Source organism: Castanea sativa, chromosome 5 (assembly GCF_040712315.1).
Source record: "Castanea sativa cultivar Marrone di Chiusa Pesio chromosome 5, ASM4071231v1".
Lineage (NCBI taxonomy): Eukaryota > Viridiplantae > Streptophyta > Magnoliopsida > Fagales > Fagaceae > Castanea > Castanea sativa.
Window position 1 is genome coordinate 21669186 of NC_134017.1, and position 23560 is coordinate 21692745.

At 38.1% G+C, this 23560-nt stretch overlaps 1 protein-coding gene and 1 non-coding gene across 4 annotated transcripts; both read left to right on the forward strand.

The window, feature by feature from the left end:
- The first annotated feature begins 11107 nt into the window (after positions 1 to 11107).
- On the forward strand, positions 11108 to 23560 carry LOC142637345 (coatomer subunit beta'-2-like). Of its 3 annotated transcripts, none has more exons than XR_012844610.1 (26): positions 11108 to 11241; positions 11522 to 11542; positions 11718 to 11779; positions 11977 to 12031; positions 13256 to 13292; positions 13426 to 13751; positions 13846 to 13977; positions 14067 to 14215; positions 15098 to 15166; positions 15557 to 15707; positions 15823 to 15888; positions 16800 to 16988; positions 17265 to 17405; positions 17509 to 17583; positions 17723 to 17899; positions 18031 to 18122; positions 18208 to 18324; positions 18967 to 19081; positions 19242 to 19313; positions 20319 to 20515; positions 20589 to 20682; positions 20882 to 20988; positions 21107 to 21236; positions 21579 to 21799; positions 22596 to 22644; positions 23189 to 23560. XR_012844610.1 is itself a non-coding variant. In XM_075811618.1 (26 exons), exons 1-25 carry the CDS (start codon positions 11239 to 11241, stop codon positions 22613 to 22615), a joined length of 2742 nt encoding a protein of 913 aa, XP_075667733.1. In that variant the 5' UTR covers positions 11108 to 11238; the 3' UTR covers positions 22616 to 22644; positions 23189 to 23560. The 3 variants fall into 3 exon arrangements, 1 of the variants encoding a protein (XP_075667733.1); XR_012844611.1 differs by having other exon boundaries at positions 21579 to 21775; XM_075811618.1 differs by having other exon boundaries at positions 21579 to 21723.
- On the forward strand, positions 12672 to 12815 carry LOC142637755 (small nucleolar RNA snoR134). Its single transcript, XR_012844880.1, has one exon. It is a non-coding gene; the product is annotated as a small nucleolar RNA snoR134 (small nucleolar RNA).

Here is a 23560-nt window from a genome sequence, read left to right on the forward strand (position 1 = left end):
GAAGAGGCTCTGCGCTCGCTACTCCTACCCCCGAATCAACTCTCCTCACCGCCTCCGCTCCGGTGGTCCGACAAAGAAATTCCTCGATCTACGAACCTTCAGGTTCTAACAAAGAGAAGGAAGGAGGAGGGGATGCAGAGAAGGACTTGAGCCAGATAGTGGAACCCAACGTCCTTCCAACGAAGACAGCAGATAAAGGAAAGCAAGTCTTGAATCCCTTTGAGCTAGAGTTGAGAAAGACCGAGGCCACCAGTACCTCTCAGCAAGACCCTCCTCCAAAGGCTTAGGACCTAGCTTAGGACTTCTCTTTTTCCATGTTTGAATTAAACATGTAATATATCTTTGAATGATTAATGAAAAACAATTTCATTTGATTCTCACCTATGTTACATCCGTTTTACTTTACTCTTTTTGGTATTTGTTATAAAGATTGCCATTAGTACATAGTCAAAAGGGATAGAACAAACAAATCTAACTCCAAATATCACACAATCATAACTTCCACGTAGTTATTCGCATGTTTTAGCATTAAAAATTTAACAGCAGATGACATGGTTGAGATATTTTAAACAATGCCTTGATAAAAAGAAACCTCATATAACGGTTCAATCCTTATAGTGTGTAGCATTGTTTTTAGTAGGATGTAAGATCCGAAGACCATTCCTTACATAAATTTACTTAACGCTTAAAGATATAAAACTTAAGACCTGAGTTAATGACCAGTAAGGCACTAATTTCCAGACGCAATAAGAAATTAACTCTAATAAAGCTTGGGGTCCGAGGACCGGACTTAATCAATTTCCTATTTGATTCTTAAAGATTGTAACTTCAAACGTTAATTTTTCCAAAGTAGGAGGTCCGAGGACCCGACATAACTAAGGTTCTGTTTAACAAATGATAAGACATCAATTTCCACAAGGTTTGTGGTCCAAGGACTACACTTAACCAAGTTTCTGTTTGATTCTTAAAGATTGTAACTTCAAATGTTAATTTTCCCAAAGTAGAAGGTCCGAGGACCCGACATAACTAAGGTTCTGTTTAACAAATGATAAGACACAATTTCCACAAGGTTTGTGGTCCGAGGACTACACTTAACCAAATTTCTGTTTGATTCTTAAAGATTGTAACTTCAAATGTTAATTTTCCCAAAGTAGGAGGTCCGAGGACCCGACATAACTAAGGTTCTGTTTAACAAATGATAAGACATCAATTTCCACAAGGCTCAGGTCCGTGGACTACACTTAACCAAGTTTCGTTTTGATTCTTAAAGATTGTAACTTCAAATGTTAATTTTTCCAAAGTAGGAGGTCCGAGGACCCGACATAACTAAGGTTCTCTTAACAAATGATAAGACATCAATTTCCACAAGGTTTGTGGTCCGAGGGACTACACTTAACCAAGTTTCGTTTGATTCTTAAAGATTGTAACTTCAAATGTTAATTTTTCCCAAAGTAGGAGGTCCGAGGACCCGACATAACTAAGGTTCTGTTTAACAAATGATAAGACATCAATTTTCACAAGGTTTGTGGTCCGAGGACTACACTTAACCAAGTTTTTGTTTGATTCTTAAGAACAATAGCTTCAAGTGTCAGAGATACTCATAACTTTAAAATGTTTACTGAAAAAAGCACATTTTATTAATAATAATACCTTCTAAGATTGTTTACATTCCATGGGCATGGTACAATTTTTTTCATCTAGGTCAGCTAGCCGATATGACCCTATACCGGCTACTGAAACAATGCGATAGGGGCCTTCCCAGTTGGGTCCTAGCTTACCCCAAGCTGGGTTTTTAGAGGTGCCAACAACTTTTCTTAGCACAAGATCACCAGGTGCAAGTGGCCTTAGCCTCACGTGGGCATCATAGCCTCGTTTTAGCTTCTGTTGATAGTAAGCCATTTGAACCATAGCTGCCTCGCGTCGTTCCTCAAGTAAATCAAGACCTTTCTCCAGGAGTCCATCATTGTTCTCCGGGCTAAAAGAACTTGTCTTTAAGGTAGGAAAACCGTATTCCAATGGTATCACCGCCTCGGCCCCATAAGTCATAGAGAATGGCGTTTCTCCAGTGGACCTGCGCGGTGTGGTCCGATACGTCCACGTAGACATGAGGTAGCTCTTCTACCCATACGCTCTTTCGCATCGTCCAACCTTTTCTTCAGCCCACCGACAATGACCTTGTTAACGGCCTCGGTTTGCCCATTTCCCGAGGATAAAGCTGAGTGGAATATCTATTTATGATACCCATGTCACCACAATACTTCCTAAAAGCCCCTTACTATCGAACCGAACACCATTGTCCGAGATGAGTGTGTGTGGTATACCGAATCTAGTGACGATGTTTTTCCGTACAAACTTCTTGCAGTCAACATCTCTAATGTTTGCTAAGGGCTCGGCCTCAACCCATTTAGTGAAATAGTCTGTTCCCACGAGAAGCCATCTTTTGTTACCTGTTGCCCTTGGAAATGGCCCAACTATGTCTAGTCCCCACTGTGCGAAGGGCCAAGGACTGGAAAGGGGGTTAAGAACTCCTCCAGGTTGATGAATATTAGGGGCGAACCTCTGACACTGATCACATTTCCTGGCATAGTCTTGAGCCTCTCTTTGCATATTGGGCCACCAATAACCCTGAGTCGAGCTCGTAGGCTAAGGATCTTCCCCCAGTGTGGCTGCCACAAATCCCTTCATGCAGTTCTTCTAGAAGCCCTTCCGTTGAGTCAGGGTGTACACACAACAAGTACGGTCCTGAAAAGGATCGTTTGTACAGTTTCTAGTCCTCGGACAACCAGAAACGTGGCGCCTTTCGGCCTATCGTATCTGCTTCAGATTTGTCCTCAGGAAGGACATCATTCCTAAGAAAAGATATGACCGGGTCGATCCAACTAGGTCCAGGCCTTATTAGATGGATGCGAGGGGCGTTGGCAATGACAAGAGAGGGTTCTAGTAAATCCTCAACGAGGATAACCCTAGGTAAACCTTGAGCCGAGGACGTTGCCAGCGTGGCTAAGGAGTCTGCATGGGTGTTTCCGCTCCGAGAGATATAAGTTAAGGCGAAGGAGTCAAATTCAGTTTGCTGACGCTTGATCTGGGCCAAATATTCCTGCATCCTTGGATCTCTAGCCTCCATGGTCCCCGTGACCTGGCCGACCACCAGTTAAGAGTCCGAGAAGACATGGATTTCCTTTCCACCCATCTTACGTACCATCTGCATGCCTACCAAGACTACTTCATACTCGGCCTCATTGTTAGTAGCCGAGAAGGCCAATCTTAAAGATTTTTCAAAGACAATTCCTTCAGGGGACATTAGAACAAGTCCAATACCGGACCCTCTCTGATTAGCAGCCCCATCCACATACACTTTCCAAGCCGAGGGCACTGCGGCCGTGATCACTCCAACTAATTTTGCATCCATGTGTGCTTCCTTTAGAGCTTCTTCTAGCAATGGTTCGCAAACCCCGCCACTAAGTCGACAAGGACCCGGCCCCTTCACCGATGTGAGAGGCTTGTATTTAACGTCAAAAGCCCCCGGGATGGTCCCCCACTTTGCTATCCTCGCTTCGAGTAGTCGGCACTTTACGTAGTACCGCCTCTTGAGGGGCACCGTTGGGTCGTAACAACCCTTTGTGTGACCGAAAATAATGGGGAAGCTTTCGCGTGGCATGAACCCACGGCCCGAAGCGCTTTCTCTAAGGGTTGATAACGCACCTCGGCATCACCTAAAGACTTACTAACATAATATACCGGTCTTTGCACCCCGTTATCATCTTTTATCGGGACCAGCCGACCGCGTGACCCGCCAATCGCTGATAAGAAAACAAAATCTCATGTGCCTCCGGACAAGACAGAATGGGTGGCCGAGAAAGATATTGCTTGAGCTGTTGAAAAGCTAACTCGCAGTCCTCGGTCCATCGAAACCCTTTCCACTTATTCAACAGTTGGAAGAAAGGACGACACCGGTCAGCTGACCGAGATATGAACCTATTCAAGGCGGCAATCATTCCCGTTAACTTTTGAATCTCTTTTGGGTTTCGAGGAGGCTGCAAGTCCTGAATAGCCTTGACCTACACCGGATTTACCTCTATGCCTCTATGAGTAATCATGTATCCCAAAAATTTTCCAGACCCCACGCCGAAAGAGCACTTTGAGGCGTTGAGGCGCAACTTGTACTTTCTCAGTATCTGGAAAGTGTCGGCCAAATCTTTCACGTGTGAGGGTATTGTTTTGCTTTTCATCATCCTTTGATAGGTAGCCCAGCATTCTTCAAGCCGAATGACATGACCTTATAATGATAATTCCCCGTCGGTGTAATGAAGGCAGTCTTCTCCTGATCCTCTAATGCCAAGGGAATCTGGTGGTAACCCTGGAAGGCGTCCAAAAAACTCATCCTAGGATGTTCGACAGTGGCATCCACCAATTGATCAATACGTGGCATTGGGAACGAATCTTTAGGACAGACCTTGTTCAGATCAGTGAAGTCCACACATACCCTCCACGTTCCATTCTTCTTTTTGACAACAACCGTATGGGCCAACCACTCGGGGTAGAAAACCTCTTTGATAGCACCAGCCCTTTTAAGTTTAAGAACCTCTTCCTTCACAGCCTCGGAATGTTCCCTGGAAGATCGCCGAGGTGGCTGCCTTCTCGGAACGATAGCTGGGTTGACATTTAAGTGATGACAAATGAAACTCGGATCAACGCCTGGAGCTTCATAAGGATCCCACGCAAAAACATCAACATTGTCCTTCAAGAATTCTAACAATTCCATCTTCTCTTGGTGTGGCAAAAGTACACCGACTTGGAAGAATCTCTCTGGGTCATCGGCTACTGGAAACTTCTCTAACTCCTCACAATATGTCTCCTCTCCTGTCGCCATCCCGGATGAATCGAGAGCAGTTAATTGCTATAAACTTTGGTGATCGGGCCGAAGATTCGGCTTCCGTCGATGCAGACGACGATATGCATTGCACAGCCTTTTACCGATCGTCGTCGAGGACCTCTTTCAACACATTCCCGAGGGGAATTTGACCTTAACATGCAAGGTAGAGGAGACGGCTCCAAGAGCGTGCAGCCATGGCCCGGCAAGTATGTTGTATACGGGGAGTACGCGTCAACCACAATAAAGTCCATCTCAACCGTTTCTGAGCCGGATTGAATGGGCAAACGAATCTGTCCCTTCGGCACAACGGCTCTCCCTTCAAAACTTATGAGCGGCGAATCATAAGGAGTAAGATCTTCCAACTTCAACCTTAACCCCCGAATAGATCGGGGTACATGATATCTCGCATCGGCCGCCCGGTCTATCATCACCCTTCTCACATCATAGTTCCCATCCCGACGGGGTGACCACAAGAGCATCGTCGTAGAGGCCGGATAGTCCCTACCTTATCCTCCTCGTAGGAAACCTAGGACGGGGCAAAGTGCCCTTCAACCTCTTCGGCCGCTACCCACATCCTCAACCCGAGGATGGGAACCGCCATCACCCTAGTGGGACTGGCGGTCCTACTGTGTGCAAAATAAGATAACATTAATTGTTCCTAACTTTGGCCGAGATGAATTGTTCCTCTCTGGTTATTCGAGCCAACTTGACCGACTCCGCTCAAACGGGCCGACACAAGTGTGCTTCAACTTTCCCTCACCGACGAGCTACTCCGGATGGTTCCACAAGGTCCGACGCTCTCGGTAGTGTGGCCCACATCCCGATGGTGCGGCAAAAGAGGTTTTGATTTCTTTTCGCAGGTCCCCCGCCATCTTCGGGCCATCCGAAGAAGGGCTCTTTACGAACTTTCTAGTAAGCGATGCACCGGTTCTCTAACACGCATTTACGAGGTGCCGCCGAGCCGGATTGCCCGAAATAATCCCTCCTCGGCTTGTTGTTGTGATATCTGTCCGACCTGAAATCCCTTCTCTCCTGCGGGATAACCTTTTCCTTTCCCTTCCCCTGCTGCTGGTCTTCCTCTACCCTTTTATACTCATCAATACGATCCATAAGGCGGCGTACGCTGCGAATGGGCTTTTTCGTCAAAGACTTTCTTAGGTCGTGGTCAGTAGGAAAACCTACCTTAAAGGTATTAAGCGCCACCTCATCAAAATCACCATCTATTTCATTAAACATTTCCCAATATCGGTCGGAGTATGCTTTCAGCGTCTCCCCTTCCTTCATGGCCATGGATAGCAGCGAGTCTAATGGCCGAGGGACTCTGCTACACGTAATGAACCGCGAAGCGAATGCCCTAGTTAGCTCCCCAAATGAGCCCATAGACCCCGATTTGAGACCGTTAAACCATCTCATAGCCACAGGTCCCAAGCTGGAGGGGAAAACTTTACACATCAGAGTCTCGTTGTGAGAGTGCACTGCCATCCTCTGGTTGAAGTGGCTCACATGCTCCACCGGATCAGTCTGGCCATTGTAGATGGTAAAGGTGGGCTGGGTAAACCTCCTAGGAAGCCTTCCTTTTTCAATCCTTCGTATGAATGGAGACTTAGAGAGTTGGTGCAACGCCCTACTCATAGCGTCGTTGCCTAAGCCCTTAGAATGAAGCTTCTTACGTCTGCGAGTTGGCTGATCGTCCTCCTCACCGGAGGACGTTGCACTGGTGGGGAAGCGCGACCTCGAGCTGTAGCCATCTCCCCTATCCTCCTCAGAGGAAGGATTAGACGAGGACGGTGAAAACCTGCGTTTAGCACGGCGTAACTTCCTCTTCAAACGATTAATTTCCTTCTGCATGGATTTAGAACCCTCCTCGTGAGTGGTGCTACCCCCACCATAAGTATGGGCCGGCGCCCGGGTACTACGTGGTGGACGCTTCCCTCACGATCCTTCGATGTTCAAGACGCTCGAAATGGTCCTCCGGTTGTGATCCCCGTGACTCGCATGGTAAGAGCCTAAGCCTCGCCATAATATCCCTACCTCTTCTAGACTAGATTTCCCACGCTTAGCGCCCAATTGTAAGTGCACAATTGCACCCGGCCCTAAGAACAAGCATTACGGGCTCGGTGCCCAATGAGCCTTAAACAATATGAATTTGTAGAAAGTGTGGGCTTGAAACCCGGGTTAGAAGTGTTTTAGGATTAAATGACAAGCCAAAGATTGCGAACACTTGAAAACAACAAGGAATATTGTAGATCCACCTCCCTGACGTAAGCCAGAAGAGTTTGTTCTTATATTATCTCTTTTTCTTTTTTCTTTTTCTTTTTGATTACAAAAAAGGGAATCTCTATTCCTGTTCTAGATTGCTCCTTAAATACTCCTCTTTTTGATATTTTGTACACGTGTTGCCCCAACTTCCCCTTAGCCTAGATATTTCTTTTCTCAATGCCTTTGAATAGTAACCAGAAGTTTCCCGTCCACTGTTCAGGTGTCACTTCCTCATTAATGTGGCCAGGGTGGTAGGTGCAGGGTCTTTAATGTGGAGGTGGCAGCCTTTATCTTTGGTATTTCTCTGACATCGGTGCTTGTATGACATTCAAGGGTTCCCCCTCTTTAACCATTGGTCTTGACCGTGTCATTCCCTAACCTTTACCATGAAGTCCCGGGTTCTCCGGTGTCCGTTCGAAGGGAAATTCACCCTCGGCTAGATCCTCGGATCCTCGGCGTATAGGCCGACCCGTAGTACTAACAAATTCTAAACCCAAGAGCAGGTCGGCCTTCCTTAGCATGGCCCAAAGGCCCACATTCTCATCAGGGTCTTTTTACTCCCCACAGGAGGTATTTGAATTTTATAACATGAAGTTTCAAAATTTGGATTTTACCCTTTGAAATTTGGGAGTGTCTGGATTTTACACTTTGACTTTTCAGAATTTAGATTTTATCCCCTAAAGTTTAGGAGTATTTGGATTTTATATTCCCAAATTCTTAAACTTTATGATATAAAATCCAAATATCCCCAAATTTTGAAGGGTAAAATCCAAACACTCCTAAAATTTATGGGGTAAAATCTAAATTCTTAAATGTCAGGGTATAAAATTCAAATTACTCCAACCTTCAAGGGGTAGAATCTAAATTATGAAATTTTAGGATATAAAATTCAATACTCCCAAACATTAAGAGTGTTATTTGCAATTTACCAAAAAAAATGCTAAAAATTCTATGGTAAAATGTTTGTATAAGTTTAGAGTAAATGTAAAATTTTATGTCTTTTAAATCAATTAGTTTTTTTAGAGAGTTTCAACCTATGACGTCCGCTCCTATGATAATGATAGCTATTTATTATCAAACTAAGACACTAATCAATTTCTGATGTAGATAGGGATTGAACCCCAAATCTCTTATACAACCATCACACATTTACATGCTAAATGATAACTTTAATAATAAAGAAAAACGTTCATGAATCAATATTTGATTCTTGTTTGTCTCTTCAAAATGGTTGTCTTCAAAATCAACTTGATTTCGTGAAAAAAGTTAGATAATACATTTTTTTCATTAATTGATAAATTACAATGTAACAACAATTCAATAAAAAATTGATCAGGCCAAAAGAGATATACCAATTCCTTAAAAAAACTAATTTAATAAATAATTTGAATTTTTTTATAGAGTTTCAACTTATGGCGTCTACTTCTGTAATTTTCGCTCTATAATAAATTATGAGTGTAGTCACTTGTCACATAGAAAGGATAACCGTTTGACATCTAACATATAACTTTTAAATGACCAACCTTTTATCACATAGTATATGACAATATACAGTGTAATATGATGTTATATCCCAAATAAGTTTAAATAATAATAATATTTGATAATGCGAAGAAAATCAGTAGGCTGGATGCTCCGGACTTGAAAGGACTACTTGCTCTTTCGATGGCCTAGAAAAAAAAGAAAAGCGATCAAAGGTGACCGGGGTTGCCGGCTAAGAACCCTCTGATGACAAAGTTAGTTTTCTCTCTATATTTTCGGAGTTCTAACTTTTTGGGAAATATAAAAGCATGCATCTGTTTGGTCTGAATGGACGTTTATATAGTGTCTTAAAGACAGTTATCACACTTGTAACCTCCCTTAGATTCAAGGAGGTGTGAGGATTCAAAGATAACTTCCATAACCCGATTAGGAGTTATACTTCTCACACAACGGTCACTGGAAGTTATACGTGTAATAAGGAGTTGTAATATTACACTAAAAAATTTTCCTAAGTGTGACAGCCTCGTCCGAGGATCTTCTTGTCGAGCGTACCTAGCTTAGAAATAAGAGTCGTTTCTCCTATGGACGAATTTTGTTCAGGACGAGTTTGACGACTGTTTAGGACTAGGCGACTTGTTCCCTGATCATACGAACCTCGTCCAAGCTTCTTCCTTCATGGACGAGGTAGTTATTGGTGAGGTTTCCAGGGTCCTTGCTTCACTGGCTAAGTCTTAGACGACCTCTATGGATGACGTCGAGGTTGGTACTCTATCGTACCCTATCAATATTTATTTTGTTCCCTGATCATACGAACCTCGTCCAAGCTTCTTCCTTCATGGACGAGGTAGTTATTGGTGAGGTTTCCAGGGTCCTTGCTTCACTGGCTAAGTCTTAGACGACCTCTATGGATGACGTCGAGGTTGGTACTCTATCGTACCCTATCAATATTTATTTTGCCCCATTTTGTTTTGAGTACCTAGAAGACAGACTTGATTTCTTTTTTAGTTTTAACGAAAATTTTGTCTTAGCAAAAAAATTTAGAATAGTATCATTTCAAAATATAAAAAAATCTTATTTTGTAAATTTTGCCTTTCATTAAAGTACAAAAGTTTTATAATGACGTAACAACAAATTTCTAAACAGTATAAATTTAGTGAGCATTTGGGATAAACAGAATTTTTTAGCTTATTTTTACTTTCAGCTTATTTTTGCTACTATTTATGGGCATCACAATCATCGCACTTTCTAGTACTATTCATGAATCCCATTGTCTAAACGATTACTCTCTCTTTTTTATTTTATACAAGATAGAATTTCTACTCTAACCTAATCTAAGTGTATATATGTGTGAAGTTCCCTCTTGTAAATTTGAACCCTAGTTTTTACTCCCCACACCCTACAAGTACTTATACTTACGAAGTAACCACCGCACTAAGGGTGTGCGACGGTCCAAATGAATACTTTATTTTTATTTTTTATACAACATAAAATTTATACTCTAATCTAATTTAAATGTATATGTGTGTGAAACTTCATCCTGGAGACTTGAACCCCGGCTCTTACCCCCCATACTCTACAAGCATTTATACTTGTAGAGTGACCACCGCATCAAGGGGGAGTGGTGGTGGTCCAAACGAATACTTAGTGATACATAAAAGTTGATATCATTATGTTTCTTTAACGATTTTATTAGGGAAGTTTTTAATAATAGTCCAAATTTGGTAAGGATGAAGTATAACACCATTCAATAAGAGATTGCCACGCCAATATCTTACTTAAAATTCAATACATTCTATCACATTTAATAACATCGCATCAATATTTTATTTGAAACCTGAAATATGATATTTATTGAGATGTATCCTTTGTGATCTATTTATGTTTTAATAATATGATAATATGACATGTCCTTATTGGAGGATGTAAATCAAAGGGTTTGTACCAAGTTCTTGTAGAATTTAGTATCTTTTAATAATCGTTGTGTTTATATGTTTTATGGGTCGAATTTGATAAGGATGAGATGTAAAGTTTTTCATTATTCAATAAAGAATTGTCACATTAGTTTTTTATTATTTAAAACTCAATATATCATGTCAATTCTCAAATATATATATATATATATGTATGTATGTATATTTTCATACCTAATAACATTTCAATAATCTCTCAATTGAGTTGGATTTTTAGATAGATATGAGAATTGATAAGATATGCTTAAAAAAAAAACACTCATTTTCCTTATAGAATTTAATATTTTAGTAAATATACCAAAAAAAAATTCTAAAGTAAATATGTTTTTGTTAATCTCCCAAGGAAAAAAGAAAAAGAAAAAAAGTTAGTATTATCTAAATAAATGCAGCCAGGGTCCAACCTTTTCATAGGCCATCCCGCACCAGAACACCCAACCCAGTGGTAGTTTCGTAAATCCTCGTCCCTAACTGAAAGACGTAATATTTACACACACACACACAAAAAGCTCTTTCTCTCTCTCTCTCTCTCTGATACAAAAACCAAAACCCCCTTCTCTCTCTATCTCTCTCCTCGATCTATATAGGTCCTGGATTTCGATCTCTGATTTTCGTGATTCAAAATCCAAGCGACTGAATTTTCTCTGGCCTGCGAAAATGGTGAGCTTTTTTTCTCTTTTCGATTCTCATTTCTCTCTAAAAACGCTTTCGAATTTTTTTATTATTATCACAAAGCTTAGATCTGCCACAATTTCGCTTCGATTCGATGCTAATCTCTATTCAATTCAGTTAATTCCATGGAATTCAAACAAATTTTTCATTAATTAATCTTAATGCGAGCTTGTAATTACTTTGATCGGTTTCATTTTCCACGAGATCTGGTGTTTGCTCACTCACTGACTAGTTTTCATATTTGCTTTTGTTGTTCGCGTTCTCACAGCCTCTCAGGCTCGAAATCAAGGTACTGTGAAATCAGATCTCAGATTTCTTTCTTTTTTTTTTTTTGAATTTTGGTTTGTTCGCTGTTTGGCTGCCGAGAAATTATCTGAATGATTTCTTAGCATCCAAACAGTGTGTGGATGCGGTTATGTTTAAGCGCTTGTTGAATAACGGTGTTGTTTTGATGTTTGGATCAGAGAAAGCTTGCTCAAAGATCAGAGAGAGTGAAGTCCGTGGATCTGCATCCAACAGAGCCATGGTAAATCATGAGCTTTTTGTTACTTCAATTCTTGTTCTTCATATGGTTTTGATTTGAAAATATTGAGCAATGCTATACATGTGATTGCCACTGTGAAATTGTTTTTGAAAGTGCTTTTCGTTACGACTGTAATTAATGCAAAAATTGTAAGTATTGTTGTGTGCTGAAATCTGATGGACTTTCCATTGTTATTGCAGGCTTCTAGCGAGTTTGTATTCAGGAACTGTTTGTATCTGGAACTATCAATCTCAGGTATGGGATTGTATTTACCGCTGTTATGAATGTTTTTTTTGTTGTTGTTAATTGTAATAAGACAGTGAGATCTGTATCGAATTGTAAATGAGTTGCACTGTTTTTACTTTTCGTTTGTAGAAGTACTATATGATCTTAGTAGTCACGTATGATGTTTTCCCTTAACACGCACAAATGGGCACTCACAAAGATGGACACACAAATGGGCACCCACAACACGGGGCCATACAAGGATTGTACACCGCAAAATATAGTAATTAGGAAGAAGTATGATCTGTTCAGTTGACAAAATACTAAACCCATAAAAAAAAATTCTAAATCTTTTGTAACCAGACTCACCACATAGAAAGAAATCATGTGGGAAAGAACCTTATCCAAAATCTTGAAGCAGCACAACCCCAAAAAAAGATCTCATTTGTTTCCTGATTTCAAATATATTGAAACAGCGTGAAACTATTTAGGGAAAAATGGCAAGATTTCAATTAGTGATTTACTGTCCTAAGAATGTCACAGGCTCGCAGCACGTGATTTCTGTAGGGTGTACATTTTGTTTCTTAAGCTTTGAAAATTATGTTACGTAGTTCCAAAATAAGATCCACTGGTAGTGTTCTTCTGGTATCAATTTTGTTCTCTTTTACTTCCACACAATGCCTCCCAGGCTTCTCTTATAGTCTTTTTTATTATGAAAGCCCCAATGCTTGTGCTTAAACAGTGCCAATTAGTGTTGTGGTTCAGCTTTGGTCCTCTTTCACGGCTGATTTGTGCCAAATGGGTGTATACACACACACACACATGCACACACATCTGTGTGTGTCTTGAATATTTTTCTTCAACACATTTCTTGTCTTTAATAGAATAGTACTATGAAATAAGGCTATTCATTGAGGTCAAAGAGGCATATACCAAAAGATATATAATATGTTTTATCTACTTGATGATTTTGAACATTAGGAGTTAAACAAGGTGACAAAAACAAATACAACACGTGTGGCTCTGTACTTGCTAATAAAAAAGTTTTACGTATCTATATATAATGGAATCGTATGAAATGAAAGTACTTGATTTTTTCCCTTCTTTATGGAAGTTCTTAAGCCTATTTCAAGCCTTTGGATTTTGAGATTATTATTATTATTATTACTCCTTTTTTTTTTTTTGGTGTGTGTGTTCTTTGGAGGTCTTTATAACTATTTACATCTAACTTAAATGTCCCTGTCAATATACCAGACTATGGCAAAGTCTTTTGAGGTGACAGAGTTACCAGGTATTTGATATACAGTTTTGCTTTGTCTCTTTGCATATTCTCCTACTTGAGACATTGCGCAAAACATCTTTTCTCCTTCATCATTCTTGCTATTAACATGGCTTGGGTGCTAAAGCTATGTCATTATCTGCAGTTAGGTCAGCCAAGTTTATAGCACGCAAGCAATGGGTTGTTGCTGGAGCTGATGACATGTTCATTCGTGTATACAATTACAACACAATGGATAAGGTAAAAGTATTTGAGGCACACACGGACTACATTAGGTGTGTGGCTGTACATCCTACCCTTCCGTATGTGCTATCATCATCTGATGATATGCTCATAAAGCTTTGGGATTGGGAGAAAGGTTGGGTGTGTACTCAGATTTTTGAGGGGCATTCCCATTATGTGATGCAAGTGACCTTTAATCCAAAAGATACCAACACATTTGCCAGTGCATCTCTTGACCGCACCATAAAGGTATGATGGGATTTGTCAATGAAACTTGTTTCTTTTTATTTACCTCATTTTTTATAATTATGCTGATTATGCTCGAGTTTTGCATTCTTTATAGATTTGGAATCTTGGCTCCCCCGATCCAAATTTTACATTGGATGCCCATCAGAAAGGTGTTAACTGTGTCGATTACTTTACGGGTGGTGATAAGCCATATCTAATTACTGGTTCTGATGATCACACTGCTAAGGTCTTCCTCCTGCCCCCCCTTTTTTTCGTCCCTAGAGATTTCTATGTATGATGGTCTGGAGCCTTTATGGATAAATCCTATGAATACAGGTGTGGGACTATCAGACCAAAAGCTGTGTCCAGACTCTGGAAGGCCACACACACAATGTCTCTGCAGTATGTTTTCATCCAGAACTTCCAATAATAATTACTGGTTCTGAAGATGGGACTGTTCGTATATGGCATTCTACCACTTATAGGTATTTTTCTTTTCCAGTAAAAGTATGTCTAAAGTTTTATATGCCTCCGAGGTTGGCTTGGTGTGAGAGCCTCTTTCGTTGACTCTTTTCCTTTAGAGACTTTTTTCTTCGGTGGTAAATCAATAGGTTTTTTTTTTTGTTTTTTTGCATAATGGCTCCCTTTCTCATAATGATTTTGAATTGAAGTTTGAAACTAGAGTTGATAAAGGTGTTCTTAGATAAGGTATAGGAAACAACTGTTCAAGTATATTATTTTAGCATTTCATTCCTTTCGTGGCCTATATTTTCCTTACATATCCTTAGCAAATAGTATTCTGTCACAAGGAAGCCACAAGGTGCTGGGGCTTTTCAGATTGTTTATCCATTCTTGAGTTCCTTGTTTCTCTTAGACCAGTCATTAGATTTATTATTATTATTAATTTTTTTTATTCCTTCGGGTTCATCATCGTGAACTCAAAGTTTATCCTATGAAAGGAAAAAAAAAAAAAACAAAGAAGTCACAAGGAATTATGAATGCTTTAAGGCAGTATACAGCTTCCACACAACTTGATATCTTGTTCATGTAAACATAAAATCTATCATTTTAGTCCTGGTAACATAGGGTAATTACAATGAACATTGTTTTAATTTTTAAAGTGATGGAGGTTGAATTGTACTGAAAGAGATTCAAGTAATGGTCCAGTGGTAGTAACATCCCTTGTGGTGCCTCATGATTGACGCAATGTTGAAACTTATGAAGTAGAACCTTATTTGTGTTTTTTTAGCTTCTTCTTGCTCCCTTTTTATTTTTATTTTTTGTTTGTTTATAAAATGTGTTGCATAATTTATAAGTGTTGCTAACCCTTAACTTCCAGAATTTGAAATCTTTTCATTTATTTACAGGCTTGAGAACACATTGAATTATGGTCTTGAAAGAGTGTGGGCTATTGGATACATGAAAGGTTCACGCCGGTAAGTTTCTTGTTTAGTTTTTGTTTGTTTGTTTGTTTGTTTGTTGTTGGTATTTTTTTTTTTTTTTTTTTCGTTTTAGGAATATCATTGTTGTTTATCTTGAGAGTTTGAAGTATTTTGGGGGATTTATATCCACTCTTAAATATTAGAAATATATTTGAGGTACTATAAATTTGTGACTTTTGCTTATTTACTTAAGAGGATTGTTTTTATTTTCCTGGTACTTCTCTTCTTGAGTTTCTTTCTTAAATCAAAATTCTTTGTATGAGGTCAAATGTATGGATAACTTTTCCCTTAAAGTTGTTCTATATTTTCCAAAATTATTTCTGTCATGTGTTCATCTTGTTGTGATTTCTCTTTCAAAAATACTAAACTATACTCTCTGTCTAGGGTTGTGATTGGTTATGATGAAGGAACCATCATGGTGAAACTTGGTAGAGAAGAACCTGTAGCTAGTATGGACAACAGCGGAAAAATCATTTGGGCTAAGCATAATGAAATTCAAACTGTGAACATTAAGAGTGTGGGTGCAGATTTGGAGGTTTGAACTCAGACCCTAAGTTTGCTACATGACATGAACCTTATGTATGAAGTGTTGCCCCCCTATTTTCCTCTTTTGGTGATGTCATAACCTCTCTGTTTACTTTGCTTGTTAGGTTGTTGACGGAGAAAGATTGCCTTTGGCAGTTAAGGAGTTGGGAACATGTGATCTTTACCCACAGGTGATGTGGTGTCTTCTTTGTTACTTGTGTATTTTTCATTTCTTCTGCTTCTCACCATCTAATCCTTAAATGTTATCAAGAAATATGTCTTCTTGTGAGTTTACATGCACGGTAATTATAGTAATTTATCTGACTGAATAACCTTTATGACAAGCTATTTTGTGCTGGTATTTTAGTTGTTTCTGCAGAAGTGAGAGTCTAGTTATGATTTACCAATCAAGTATTATTTCTAATTTTTTAGGAACAAAAAGAATATGTGAAATTCACAAATTGTTTTGTTTACGAGAAATAATAGTATAAGCCGGGTTAAATTTATGTAGATTATTTTGCTTGTCTGCACTTTTTGGTCTCATACTCATGTTTTTTGTTCTTGCGCTACTTTAATTCATAGTTGTTTCTTCTGTAGTCTATAGGTTTTGATAAACCATATTTTATTGTTTATTTCTCTGCGTATCAGAAATATTTTTCTGTTATGCAGTTTTCCATATACAATGTAATTATCTACAGTCATAGTCATTTTTTTCATAGAAGTGAGTGTTAATTATTAAAGTAGTGATTGGTGTCGTGGAAGTTTACTGTATAAGCTGATTTTAGCTGTTCAATTTCTGTGACTGAACAAAAGCACTGCTTGTCTTAAGAATGTGTTTTAGGAGAGGAAAAAAATGGTTTTCTTAATACCGAAATAGATAACATTTACTTCAGTGAAGAAGGAAAACTGTAATCTGATTTTTGTGGAGTCAAAGGAAATGATGTGAAAAATTTGGTTTCATGACCTACTATGGTTCATGGGTAGGCTCCATTTGCAAATGAAAGTATGCCTGCTAGATATGTTGATTAATCTCATATAAAATGTTTTCATGTGTCTACTTGCATGTGTTATTGACTTTGTTGGGCACTATCTTTGTTTCCAGAGCTTAAAGCACAATCCCAATGGGAGGTTTGTTGTTGTCTGTGGAGATGGTGAATACATTATATATACAGCTTTGGCATGGAGGAATAGATCATTCGGTTCGGCTTTGGAATTTGCTTGGTCAACAGAAGGAGAATATGCTGTTAGAGAAAGCACATCAAAGATAAAGATTTTCAGTAAAACTTTCCAGGTTTGTTATGTGCCAATTGAGATGCTGGAAACAAGTAATTACTTGTCACTTTGTTGGGAAGCTGGTTTTTTTTATTTTTTATTTATTTATTAAAGTATCATTTCCTCTAAAACAAGTGATGATGCTTGACCATTTTTAATGGTGGATACAAATTATTGAATATCAAAGTTGATCTCTTACCTTCATAATTTCGGTTACTGTATGTTTTTTATTAGATCCTGTATATGCCAATGAGCTTTAGCTCAAATTGCACTTCCTCTTCCTTGCATATATCAGGAAAAGAGGAGCGTGCGTCCAACCTTTTCAGCTGAGCGCATATATGGGGGAGCTTTATTGGCAATGTGCTCAAATGATTTTATTTGTTTTTATGATTGGGCTGAATGCAGGATGATTCGGCGAATTGATGTTAATGTGAAGGTAAGCAATATCATAACTACAGTTTCTCTATCAATTGCCCTTTTTTTTCTTTCCCTCGGCTATACTGTCTCCTATGTTTCACACCTTCATTTAACCGTCTCAGAACCTCCATTGGGCTGACAGTGGAGATCTAGTGGCAATCGCCAGTGATACATCATTCTACATCCTGAAGTACAATGTAAGGATCTTTCTAACTTCAATGTTCCATTTAGGGAAAAAAAATTTCTGTAGGATACTTGCTACTTCTTTTTTTTTCTTTTTTTTTTCCCAGAAGATGTGCCCAAGTAAAACCTGATTTTTCATCTTCAATGTTGCAGCGTGATGTAGTTTCTTCTTATTTGGATAGTGGAAGACCTGTAGATGAACAAGGTGTTGAAGATGCCTTTGAGCTTCTCCATGAAGTGAATGAGCGTGTCAGAACTGGTTTATGGGTTGGGGATTGTTTCATTTACAACAACTCCTCTTGGAGGCTTAATTACTGTGTTGGTGGAGAGGTATATATGGTCCATCCTTGGTTTGATATATATGTATATATATATATATATATATATATATATATATATATCCAGATAGTGTCCATCATTGATGTGGTAGGGCTATCCTGATAAATTACTCTGTTTTTTAGGTAACCACAATGTTTCATTTGGATCGGCCCATGTATTTGTTGGGCTATCTTGCTAGTCAAAGTAGGGTTTATCTAATTGACAAAGAATTCAAGTAAGTAAAGTTTTGGTTTTGTCCATGGAAGTCAAATAGGCTGCTGGCTTCATTGTCTTAACTTGTTCTTTATCTGGTCTTGCAGTGTTATGGGGTACACATTACTTGTTAGCTTGATTGAGTATAAGACTCTTGTGATGCGTGGGGATCTGGAAAGGGCCAGTGAAGTCTTGCCTTCAATTCCTAAAGAGCATCATAATAGGTGTGTCTAACATTTGAACATTTGCAAAATGATGGCAAATGGAGATTTATTATTCTTAAAAGAATATGTTTTGTTTGTTTATGGTGGCTGCTGGGGGCACATCTAAGTTTCATTTGGTAGGCCAAAGGCTAGTATGGTGAAAACTTGTTAAACTGTTCCAAAATGGTTCATGAGATTTATGTAGCTTTCTATTTCTCTCTCTCTCTCTCTCTCTCTTTCTGTCTCTGTCTGGACACACATGCCTTCTCTAAACCAAAGGCCTTTTCATAATGTCTTCATGGTTTTTGGTTTCACAAATTCAAATTTCTATATGTTGCTGGAAGTGGGAACAATATGTTTGGCAGATCCTTGAAACTTTTGGTACTACACAGATCTGCTATTTGGTTCTTGATAATACTTTTCTGGGTCAATCTCAATAAAGTCTTCTATGTATACATTTTGGACTTGAATGTCATGTGCATTATAATAATACTTTTTGTTTAATACTCAAGTTTTCTTATTGTAAGAGCGCCAAGGGGTGATCTCTTGCTCTCTGGTCAGATTTGTGTAACTTTACGAGAGAATTTAATAATGTCTATTACTTGAAAGTTTGGAAACTAAATGTGTCTTATATTCAAATGATTGATTTGCTTTCATTGATAGTGTGGCTCGTTTCTTGGAATCACGTGGAATGATAGAGGATGCTCTTGAAGTAGCTACAGACCCTGATTACAGATTTGAGCTAGCCATACAGCTTGGTAGATTAGAGGTTGCAAAGGTAAGTCCAATTTGTTTATGTCATGGGATATGAGTCTCCCTGAGAGCATTTTTCTACTTGAGCATGTGAACATTTTCTAATTTCCTTTTGAAGAATGCTGATGTCCTTTTAGATTTACTATATTTGTCCCAAGCAATATTCATGTACCTTTTATTTGCAGGGTATTGCGTCAGAAGTGCAGAGTGAGTCTAAATGGAAGCAGTTGGGAGAATTAGCTATGTCCAGCGGAAAGGTACTGATCTATAAATTAATCTTCCGCTGTCTGATCAAGAAGTCTCCACATTTCAAAATTTCACCTCAGTTTTCCCCCACATTCCAGATCTGATGATTGGATATTGAATTGAAAATTTTGAACACAAGATTCCCCTCCCCCCCTTCTTAAATAACTGAATAGCAACTTGCCTTTAGGGTTTGTGTAGACATTTTAAAAAGGTATCTTGTTTTACTATAATTATGGTGAATTCAGATAGTAATCTTGGGTTAAAAAAATAATCCTTATTCAAACCTGACAACTGTTCATCTGCTCTTACCATCTCTCTTGTTAGATTATTTCTAGTAAGCACAAATATTTTATTTTTGCTCTAGTACTGGTATCCGGGAAGTATCCGCATGCGTGTCCCTGCTTTTGAAAAAAAAAATATTTTTAAAGGTGCCGAAATGTCCTGGATACACCTGTGATATGGCCCAGATACGGTTGTAACCCAACTCTCCCCATAATGAGAGATTGCCCAAATTTATGAGGATTTTATTGGTATTTTTTATATATTGGTTTCAATGTTGAACACGTATCTAGTCATCTTTTATTTACTCTTTTAGAACTTGGTTTATATTCTAAAAATCATTTAATGACCATGGATTCATTTTATTATCCATATATTACTCTTAAATTGATATATGCTTAACAGTATATGAAAAAAAAAAATTAGAACAATATATAAAAATTATAAATAAAAATATATTTAATAATGAATTAATACCATATCTCTGCTGTATCGTATCCTAGCTTTTCAAGTAGTGCCGTTTCGCTTTATAACGTATCGTATTGTACACTACCTGAAAACATATTGTGCTTAGGATGCTTTGCACTTAGTTTTTCTGATTTGGATTTTGGATCCTTTCTTCTTGTTGGGTATGTTGTTTTCCTGAGCCACACTTTTCTAGAAACTTATATTATTAAAAGGTTAATTTATTAAAATATTAAAGGTACTGACATTCTTCTCTTATTTGAGTATTGCAGTTAGATATGGCCGAGGAATGTTTAAAGCGTGCAATGGACTTGAGTGGTTTGTTACTGCTATATTCTTCTTTAGGTGATGCTGAGGGGATATCACAACTTGCATCACTTGCTAAAGAGCAGGGGAAGAACAATGTTGCATTCCTTTGCTTATTCATGTTGGGTAAATTGGAAGAATGCCTTGAGCTTTTGTTGGAAAGGTAATTATTTTCATTTTTTCTATTTTAAACATGAAATGTGACAGCACAAATTGATACAATTTTTTTCAATCAGCAACCGGATACCTGAGGCTGCCTTGATGGCACGATCTTATCTTCCAAGCAAGGTCTCAGAGATAGTAGCAATTTGGAGAAAAGACCTCAATAAGGTAACTGTTTTTCCCGTTTGTTGTGCTGAGTTCAGATCTTAAACTTGAGTAACCAATATCAATTACCATACTTGTAGAATAGATACATGGTGGACTTTGTTGTAATGCCTAAAGCTATGCATAATTATGTATATACATGCATCCTTGTATGATCGTGTAGATTGTTTAAAAAAGTTTAATGCTATCTGACTATCTGTAGGTTAATCCAAAAGCTGCTGAATCTTTAGCTGATCCTGAGGAGTATCCTAATTTGTTCGATGATTGGCAAGTTGCTCTCTCTGTTGAATCCAAAGTCACAGAGTCAAGGTACTAAAGCATTCCGATATTTACCTGCTTTTTGTTGGATAATATTTCCCCTGAGCTTTTCTCTATGCATGCTATCTGTGGAGACAGCATTAACTCATTTCTTTTAATTGCATTGTAGGGGTGTATATCCTCCTGCAGAAGAATATATAAACCATGCCGACAGATCGCATCTTACACTTGTGGAGGCTTTCAGAAACATGCAAGTGGATGATGAGGAACCCCTTGAAAATGGAGATGCAGATCATGAGGTATGCTCTGCCTATGGATTTCATATTGCTTAACTTGGAAATTAGTGTCTTTGGTTCTCTCTAACGCAAATAAAACCATACTAACTTCTTTTAAATGCGCAACGTGTTAATCTTGGCCTACTTTAATAGAGAGGGTTTTTATACAGTAGAAGGCTTTGTTATTTGACTTATTTCATATTCTAGATATATTTGTATCAATTAGAACTGTGGTTCTTCTCTTGAACTTGTGAACTTATGATGAAATTCTGTTTGTTGGTTCTCTGAATATTTATGGAGCTTGTTTTAGTATACTTTAATGTTGTTTCAGAACTCCTAATATTGTTCTAATTGTATTTGGAACAGAATGGAGAAGAACAAAATGCAGAGGAGCTGAATGCAGAGGAACAAAATGGAGAAGAAGAGAGCCAAGAGGAGGCTGTCGTAGTGGATGCAGATTCAACAGATGGTGCAGTACTCGTTAATGGTAACGAGGCTGAACAAGAGTGGGGTACGAATAATGAAGGAACCCCGTCTGCCTAAAAGCAATTGGTTGGGCCAATGTGAAAATCCAAATTTTGTCTCTGGTGATTAATTGATTCTAAAATGCCATTTCTAACTCCCATTTACACCACTTGCGCTTTTTTTTTCTTCCTTTCACTACTAGATCTACTAGCATTAACCCCTACCGCTACAACTACCACTTATTGAAATTATCTATTATTTTGATATTTATGTGTTACTTTTGTCTGTGCTATTGTTGGTAATGCTAGTATGCTTTATGTATGGGAACTATATTATGAGCATTAGTATGTATTATTTAGTATGTTATTACATAGCAAATGACCAAGTCAGGTCTCCACTGGTTGTCATAAAATTAATGTGTGTATTTCTTCCCATTTGGTCTCTTGTAGAGCACTTTTAACTTTTGTAGCATGTATGGTAGGCATGTAGGCTAGTTGCTTCTTGATATCAAATAGGCAAAACTGATTTCCGTGATAGTGCCTTGTTGGTATGAAATTGACATCACATTGGCCTTTTGGATTTCTGACTATTTCTGTGTAACTTTTACTTTTACAAACTTAGTGCTACTGCTTGGTGATGCTTTCATTTTAGAAGTATGGGCATGCAATTAAAGATTAATTTTTGTTTCCTTTATTAATTGTTTGTGTTTATGTATGTATGTAAATAAATTTGTCTACTCTAACGGTACAATCTAGGAACTCTGCTTTTTTACTTTTTTATTTTATTTTAAAAAAGTCTGTACGTAGGAACTTGATTTACATTTTCAACTGTTGTCATATTTAATTTGGTAGATTTATTTTTTGGCTGATAATTTGGGTAGTCTAATGATTGGTTCTTACAACCTTTTTTTGTTGACAGTGCTTACGCCACATCAGTAGGTTCCAGCTGTATGGATCTCTTATATAAGGTGAGACAATACAAAAAAAAAAAGGGGGGGGAGGGGGAATCTCAGATATAGGAATAAGTTCTAGCTAGTCGTGCATGTGCCTGTACATGAACCAGAAAAAGTGGCAAAAAAAAGAATAATGTAGACAACAGAATAATGATTTATTTAGAAACATTAATATAGTCTTTGCATGTAACACTGAACCTGACAGCCATCAATGTAGTTCTTGAGATTGACATAGGCTTCAGAGTGAACCTTCATTCTTGAATTGGGATGAAATTTCTTTTGGAGTGCATTTGGAGACACATTAATTGATTAGTCTTTTCATGTGATTTACAAGCTTTTGGACGTATTGCAATATAATTGTGTTATTGATCAACAGAAAAAGAGGAAAAAGTACTGAAATAATTGTGTTTCTTAATGATATCTTTTCATGGGATCTACAAACTTTTAGCGACATTGAAATGATTGGCTGGTTATTACATTATTTTCTTCCTTTGCTAGATTTATCAAATATTATTTCAAAAGTTTGTGTCTCTTCTAATTTTCCTCTTTAAAATACTAGGTTTCCTGGAGAAGGCTATCATGTAGGAACTTGTTTCTGTTACTGGACAGTGTGGCATGGTAGCGCATTGAATTTTGTCATTGGGCACTTAGTATAAAATGTTTCTTAGCTGCAGTTATTTGCTTTTTTACCCTCTTTTTTAGCATATTCTGAGGTCTTACCCTCAAAATTTTTTGTGCCATTGTGAATGTAGAAAGAACTGAAGTAATGATTATTACTGAGATTTTATTTTTCTTTTCATTGTTCAAATTCTAGATGTTTCAGATTCCCTAGTTTGTTGTGGGAATTCTCTTATATTACATATTCATGTTGAACTGGAAACATGCGGTACAGAAAAATAATTTCTTATATTATATGCGAGCTTTTATCTAA